General features: G+C 37.2%; 1 protein-coding gene across 1 annotated transcript; it reads left to right on the top strand.

The window, feature by feature from the left end:
* Window positions 1-5,422: 5,422 nt before the first annotated feature.
* LOC100940332 (olfactory receptor 5P3) lies at window positions 5,423-6,358 on the top strand. The gene has a single exon (XM_003781066.1). It carries the CDS (start codon window positions 5,423-5,425, stop codon window positions 6,356-6,358), a length of 936 nt encoding a protein of 311 aa, XP_003781114.1.
* Window positions 6,359-8,098: the final 1,740 nt, after the last annotated feature.

Below are 8,098 nucleotides of genomic sequence, written 5' to 3'. Positions count from 1 at the left end.
TCCTTAGTCCCTGAAAGTATAGTTAGAGTGAACAAAATGGTAGAATGGTTAAGAACCATCTTTGTGAGGGAACAGAGCAAGATGGCAAACTAGAGACAGCTTCTTGGTAGTCACTCTTGGTGAAACAGGGGAGGGCTCCAGCCACGTCTGGCTGGGGGATCCTGCCCAGAAACACCTCTCTGGGACACAGCAAAGCAGTAGGGGACTCCAAAATAGAGGTGTCAGTACAGCCAAATTCCTTCTGGAGGCTCCAGTGTAGAATCCGTTTCTTACTCCAGCTTCTGCTGGATTCTGGCATTCCTTTGTTGTGGCTATACCATTCCAGTTTTGTCTCTTTGGTCATATTGTCCTTCCTTCTTATGTCTGTGTCAAATCTCCCTCTGCCTCTCCCTTACAAGAATGCTTGTAATTATTTTTGGGGCCCACCCAGATAATTCAGTATAGTTGTTTCATCTTAAGATTCTTAGCTTGATCACATACACATCTACAGAAAATTGTTCTTTTGGAGTCTGAAAGATTGGCAGTTGGTATATTTGGGGGCCATTGTTCAGACTAGTACAGTCTTCCCTCAGGTTCTCTATGATTTATGTCTGTCCTACTGGTAAAATACATTCACTCTATCCCCACATCCTCAAAAGTCTCCACCCAATACAACATCAACTAAAGCTGAAAATATCATCTAAATATCATCATTGTAAAAGTACCAAATCTTATTATCAAAATCATGTAAATCAGGAATGGGTGAGACACAGTGTATAATCCATCTTAGGACAAAACTTATCCTGCTGTGTGGACCTATGAAACTAGAAAACAAGTTATCTGTTCCCCAAATGTCATGATGCAGGCATAATGATGTAATAGTCATAGACATTTCCATTGTAAAAGGGGAAATATGAAAGGAAAGAAAAGGTCATCAGTCCCAAGCAATTTTGAAGTTCAGCAGGGTAAACTGACTAGGTTTCAAAGCATAGGAATAATAACCAGTGAGCCTGTGCTCCATGCCCTGGGTCTGAAAGTCATATTTTCTGTGTGTACTGCTCCATACTCTATGCCATAGTTCTGAATTTTAGATCCAGGACTCCAGGTTGTAGGCCAAGGGTTTGATCTTGGAGTTACTTGTTCACTTTTCTTGATGGGTAGCATATATCTGTAGCTGAGTAGTTTTGTTAGCCTCTTTCCTGTTTGTAGAATTTTGGGAGTCTAACAGCCTTCATTTTACTCTACCTCTATCCCTTTAAGCCCAAACTGGTGCATTTTTGATAGTATATCATTTCTGAAAATCTTTTGGGTCTCCCTTATATGTTATAAGTATTTACATTATTAGACAAGAGGGGTCCTTGACAAATATTTCCTTGATAATCTTATCTTTAATCTTCACTTCTGCTAACTGACTGAGAGGATTCATGAACTATACACTTAATCTCTTCAACACTAGCAAACATTGCTGGTTGTCTGGCCACACCTTTGGCTCTCTTTTGCATCCTTACTTAACAGTGAATCTTACATTTTAACATCTTTTGCTGTCTAAATACACTGAGATTTTCCCAAATCAATTCATGGTTGCTTTTTGGTTAAAAATTCTTCCTTTAAATGATCTATTCTCTCACATCTTAATATAATGAGTAAGAAAAACCAGGCTGGACCTTCAGTATTTGCTTGTAAATATACTCAGGTAAATATCCAAGCTTATAACTTACAAGTTCTGCTTTCTATGTAACTGTAGAACACAATTCAGTTGGACTCTCTGGCACTATACATATAACAAAGACCACTTTCCCACCAATTTCCAAAGGCATGTTCCTCATCTCCTTCTGAGCCCTCACCTAGCAAAGTGGACCAGAAAGCATGACCAAACTTTATGTTGTCTACAAGAAAGTCACTTCAGGTATAATAATACATAGGCAAGTTGAAAGTAAAATAAAGAAAATAGATATAGCATATAAGCATTAATCAAAGGAAAAGGGTTATATTAATATATAGCCTTTGAATTGACTATATTAATATCAGTGTAAAATTTAGAGCACAGGAAATTATTAGAGACATAACAGGATATTAAGTAAAAGTTCAATTCTTAAAATTATAAAACTATATAAATAACACTTAGCACACATAGCACAGTGGTTATGGTGCTGGCCACATACACCTAGGCTGAGAGGTTCAAATCCAGCCTGGGCCAGCTAAACAACAGCTAAAAACAACTGCAACAAAAAATTAGCTGGGCATTGTGGTGGGCACCTGTGGTCTCAGCTACTTGGGAGGCTGACGCAAGAGAATTGCTTAAGCCAAAGAGTTTGCTGTGAGTTGTGATGCCATAGCACTTTAAGCCAAAGAGGTTGCTGTGAGTTGTGATGCCATAGCACTTTACAGAGGGAGACATAGTAAGACTCTGTCTCAAAAAGAAAAAAAACAAAACTATATAAATGAAGAACATTTTAGGAGATGCTTAAAGTTAAGAAGGGTATAGGAATGGGCCTTAAGTTGTGGCTATAAGAGAGTAACATGAGAGATGATTGTGGTGCTGGAAATGTTCTGTATCATGGCTGTATAGCTGTCAGTATCCTGGTTGTGATATTGTGCTATAGTTTTTCAAGATGTTTCCATGGGGGGGGGGGGAAACAGGTATAAAGTATATGGGACCTCTCTGTATTCTTATTTCTTACAACTACATGTGAATCTAAAATGATCTCAAAATAAAAATTTAACTGAAAAATAAAAGTGGCATCATCTAGAGATGTACAAAGAATATAAGCATTTATATTTTTTCAGAATAATTTTTAATTTGAATTGAAATTATATCTGGTATACCATACCCTTGTTTATTTTTATAAGTCCCAATATAGTTAGAATAGTTCTAGCAATTCATCAAGAAGTTTTATTAAAACACAAATGCACAAAATGCACATTTTTGCACAAGAAGTTTCTAGGGGGTTCTAGGTAATACATATTTTTATGAGCATGCATATCTGTAGTATTCTTTGTCTCAATGGATTTCTAGACGAATTTTTACAAACAAGTAATGTACTCAAGGGAGTATATCTCAAAAGACTCCAAATGTCATAAATATAGCCTTATTTTACACTAACAATTCTTTGGAATTTGTTGTTATCATTGAGGTGCAATCATCTACAGGTAATGATTTTATTTCCTATGAATATAGGTATGTTTGTTTCTCATTTTTATATTAGAAATTAAGATGCAGTTATTTCAAGGAGATAATCAATTGTTGGACACTTATTTTTATAATCAGTGCTTGACATTATCATAATACATTATCTTATTCAACACAAGAATCCTGTGAAATATTTTTTTAAACAAATTAAGTAATGAAAGGTTGAAGAGTTTATGTACATTTTCCAAGATTCCATAGACTGTTGGTGGCAAAGCTTAGCTGTCTCTGAAGACATTTTCTCTTCAGCCTTCTCGAGTGATCAGTGCTTTCTCTCTCACCACTTTCCCCCATAGGCCTGGTATGGTTAAGGTCTTTTCTTCCACTATTGCTTTGTACAGCAAAATTCTCTCTCTCTCCTGCCTACAAATACCCATACTCAAGCTTTACATCATCAGACTGTATTAACCAATCTCCTTTTTTCCCCTCTTTCTTCTTTTGCAATCATCCACTGACTAACATCATGTCATCTCCTCATCTTTGGGAGATTTTGGCTCTGGCTCACTCTCTTATTCAGTTATACTATTCTTGCCACAATTCCTGATGGTTTCAATATTGCTACATAAAGAAAACTTGTTATTTTTTGACTTCCTCCTCTAAAGATCTTGTTTTCTTCCCTACCAAAACCAGTTCCTTCCACTGTTAGAATTTAGACATAATCATTTGTAGCTTTTCCATAATTTCATTTTAAGCACCCTGAATTGTAATTACTGCCGTATCTTGTCTTTCTAGTTCATTTTCCCCAGTAGAATAATTACAGAAAATACTCAATCTTTGTAGGTCAAGAGCCTTTTTGTTGATTTTCCCCATCTCATGTACTTCATCTTTGTTTAGTTTGAATAAAATGGTTATTTTAGTCTCTACCTTGCATGTACTTTCAAATGCCACATCTATTCCTTCTGTTGCTCTGCAAAAAGAAAAGCCTGGTTTGATCTTAATTCCTGATCTATCAAACATTCACAACTGTTCAGTTGAAAACGGAGGTAAGGCCCTAGGTTCTGGGCACTGAAGCAGACTCTTTATCACCTTCCTCACAGAACTGTCATTATCTTGCAGCCACATCTTTATATTAATTACTGGATTGCAAAATCACCTTTTCAAAAATAAATGCAATATTTATATATTAGTATAATTTAGAAAACCTTCTTGAACACATAATGAATCAAGTATGCTTTCTGATATTCTATATTTTTCAAAAACTATAGAAAGTATTGATGTGAGATAAAGATGGTAATGAACTGGAGAAAGTCCAGGAATATGGTTTTCATCTCAGTTCAGTTGCCAGAAAGACATTTGATTTAAAATTAGTTACTTCTTTAGATGTTAGTTTATAACTGTAAAATAGAAGAAATGAAGTGGGTTATTTCTGGGAACTTTTGAAGCTAGGTATCCTGTGATTCTGTGAAAAAGCTCTCATCTGTTTCTTGGTTTTTCATAATTTTTTCCAAGGAAGTTGGAATGGGTAATAGCTTTCCAGAAACTAACCTAAAGATCTAATTTTTATCCAGCAGGGACTATGCAGGTGGGGCTGGATATTCATGTGATATCGGAGGCTGGAACCTTCTGTTAGCAACACAGCCCAAACTTCAGCACAGTCTCAGGGTCTTGTGGAAGTTTCTAGAAGTAACCTGATTAATGTGTCTTTCCTGGATTGGCTCACTATAATCTCATCTCTGCTTTAAAACCTCAGTCTACTTGTCCATGATCTGAGCATGTTACCCTACTTCCTGCCTCTGTCTATACTTTCTGGATAATAGTTTTACTTTTCCCCAATTGTGAGAACTTAGAGTTGGAACCACAACCCACTACTAAGCTATTGACCTCTTCGTGGTCCTCTGTTTTAGCATGCAACTAATATGTTTGACTTCTGCTTTGGATTCGGAATTCCTAGTGGCTGAACATCTTCTCTCATACGAGATGTGGTACCTCAGATATCCTTTTGAGCTGCTACTCTTTTCTATAGGTCTGAGCCTGTTCTCACATTTCTGCCTTGTTTCAATTATGCTAAAGGCCTAAGAAGATTCAGTTACTGATTCATATAACCTAGTGGTCAACCCTGAGATACGTCCTTGGGAGAAACTATTCCTCTTAGAACAGCTAAACTAACCACATGATATGAGTTTATACATGAGTGTCTCTATTAGTATATTTTTTATTATTTAACTATTGTAAACATAAATATCCATATTATAGTATTTAATTCCATTCTAATATCCATGTGTTTTTTTATTTCAGTGGGCACCATTCCCAATACAGATGGGGACTACAAACTACACAGCTGTGACAGAATTCATTATTTTGGGGTTAACAGGGGATACTACACTTTGTGTCATTTTATTTATTGTGTTTCTAGGAATCTATGTTGTCACCTTAATGGGTAATGTCAGCATAATCATGTTAATCAGAAGAAGTCCTCATCTTCATGCACCCATGTACCTTTTCCTCTGCCATTTGGCCTTTGTAGACATCGGATACTCCTCTTCAGTCACACCTGTCATGCTTGTGGGTTTTCTCAGGAAAGGAGCCTTTCTCCCTGCTATTGGCTGTGTGGCTCAGCTCTGTTCTGTGGTGACATTTGGGACAGCTGAGTGCTTCCTGCTGGCTGCCATGGCCTATGATCGCTATGTGGCCATCTGCTCTCCTCTCCTTTACTCCACCCACATGTCCCCCAGATTCTGCATCATTTTAGTGGGAGCTTCCTATCTGGGGGGATGTGTGAATGCTTGGACATTCATTGGCTGCTTGTTAAACCTGACCTTCTGTGGGCCAAATAAAGTCAATCATTTTTTTTGTGACTATTCACCACTTTTGAAGCTTTCTTGTTCTCATGATTTTACTTCTGAAATAATTCCAGCCATTTCCTCTGGCTCTATCATTGTGGTCACTGTGTTCGTCATAGCCGTCTCCTACATCTACATCCTCATCACCATCCTGAAGATGCGCTCCAGGGAGGGGCAACACAAGGCCTTCTCCACCTGCACCTCCCACCTCACTGCAGTCACTCTGTTCTATGGGACCATCACATTCATCTATGTGATGCCCAAGTCCAGCTATTCAACTGACCAGAACAAGGTAGTGTCGGTGTTTTATACGGTGGTGATCCCCATGTTGAACCCCCTTATCTATAGTCTCAGGAACAAGGAGATCAAGGAGGCTCTGAAGAGACAGTTTAGAAGAAAAATATTTTCTTAATGACACTGGTTATACTAAAGAATTCAGTATATTAATATTGCATGGACATAATAATAAAAAGGACATTGAGTATTTTGATATTGTCCATATAACATTAGCTAGCGTGTAACTTTTTAGTGAATTGAGGGGTGGATTTTCATATGTCAAATGGTAAATCAGAGGCCTATCATACATTGACTTTAATAAGATTAAATTTATAATTGAGAACACAAATTGTTTCACATAATCTGCTGAAAATACTTTTAAAATTTTATTCAAATTTTATGAGAGTTGTTCTCTGCCACTACTTAATATCATTATATCTTCCAATCTTTAGACTGCAGACATCTTCAACACCAGCTTACCCCGAGAAAAGCATGAACAACAGTTACGACTGAGTATATCCTAAGAAGAAATGTAAATGTTTTTGTAGTGAAATGATTTTTGTTCTTCAGGGTAGATATCTAGTAATGAGATTGCAGAATCAAATGGAAGGTTGACTTTTAGTTCTTTGAGAATTCTCCAGACATCTCTTCATAAAGACTGTATTAGTTCACAATCCCACCTGCTATGTAGAAGTGTTCCCTCCTTTCTACATTCATGCCAGCATCTGCAGATTTGGTACTTTGCAATGTGGGCTAATCTCACTAGAATTAGGTGATATCTCAGAGTCTCTCATGATTAGAGATGATGAACATTTTTCATGTGTTTGTTGGCCATTCATCTGTCATTGTCAAAGACATTTCTGTTCAAGTGTCTTTCCCAGTTTGAAATGAGGTTGTTTGCTCTTTTCTTGTTGGTTAACTTGAGTTCTCTGTAGATTCAGCCCTGTGTCAGATTCATGACATGCAAAAATTTTCTCCTATTCTGCAGGATGTTTGCTTTGTTTGTGGTACCCTTAGCTTTGCAAAAGCTTTTTAGCTTTATCAAATGCCATTTATTTATTTTTGGTGTTGCTGCAATTGCCAAAGGGGCTTCTTCATAAAATATTTTCCCAGGTCAATATTTTCAAGCATTTTTCCCACACTCTCTTCTACAATTTTTATTTTTCTGTGTCTTAAACTTAAATATTTAAAGCTTAAAGATCTGATATGGAGCTGAGGACATAAGCAACACCCCTTGGTTGTCACTTTCTCCCATTGCCCCTAGATGGAGCTGTCAAGTTACAGGAAAACAAGTTCAAGGTTCCACTGATTTTGAACTATGGCGAGTTATACAATTATTTAATTATATATTACAATGTAGTAATAATAGAAATAAAGTTCACAATGAATATGATATGCCTGAATTCCCAATATCACCCATCAATCCCAGTCTGTGGAAAAATTGCCTTCTAGGAAAACAGTTCCTTGCACCAAAAAGGATGAAGACCGCTCACCTAAAGGATGAGGAAGGGTGCTTACACACTAAATGTTAGCCTCTGCTGTGTATGGGTTGTTCCTAAGGTTTTAATGATGCCACATGTGGGATGTGCTTACATGTATGTGGTCTCGGCAAGATGCTGGCAACTTCCCAGAATGTCTCAGGATTCTGAACAGGAATGAAGAATCAAAGTTGAATTAATGTTTGTTACTAGAAGAACTTACAATATGAGTTAGAACCAATCAACATATATGTTCCTAAAACATAATTGGGGAAGAGAATTCTTGGACAGTGACCAACTAAAGGCAGCTTTCACCAGAGGCTCCTGTCCAGAGGGAGACATACTGGACAGAAGTAGACTTAGTGAAGCTGAAAGTGGGGACCTGAGCATAGATAGAA

This window comes from Otolemur garnettii, unplaced genomic scaffold (genome assembly GCF_000181295.1).
Source record: "Otolemur garnettii isolate 467f Iridium unplaced genomic scaffold, OtoGar3 scaffold00001, whole genome shotgun sequence".
Taxonomy (NCBI): domain Eukaryota; kingdom Metazoa; phylum Chordata; class Mammalia; order Primates; family Galagidae; genus Otolemur; species Otolemur garnettii.
Note: the sequence above shows the minus strand (reverse complement) of the source record. Positions and strands in the feature narration are given on the sequence as shown.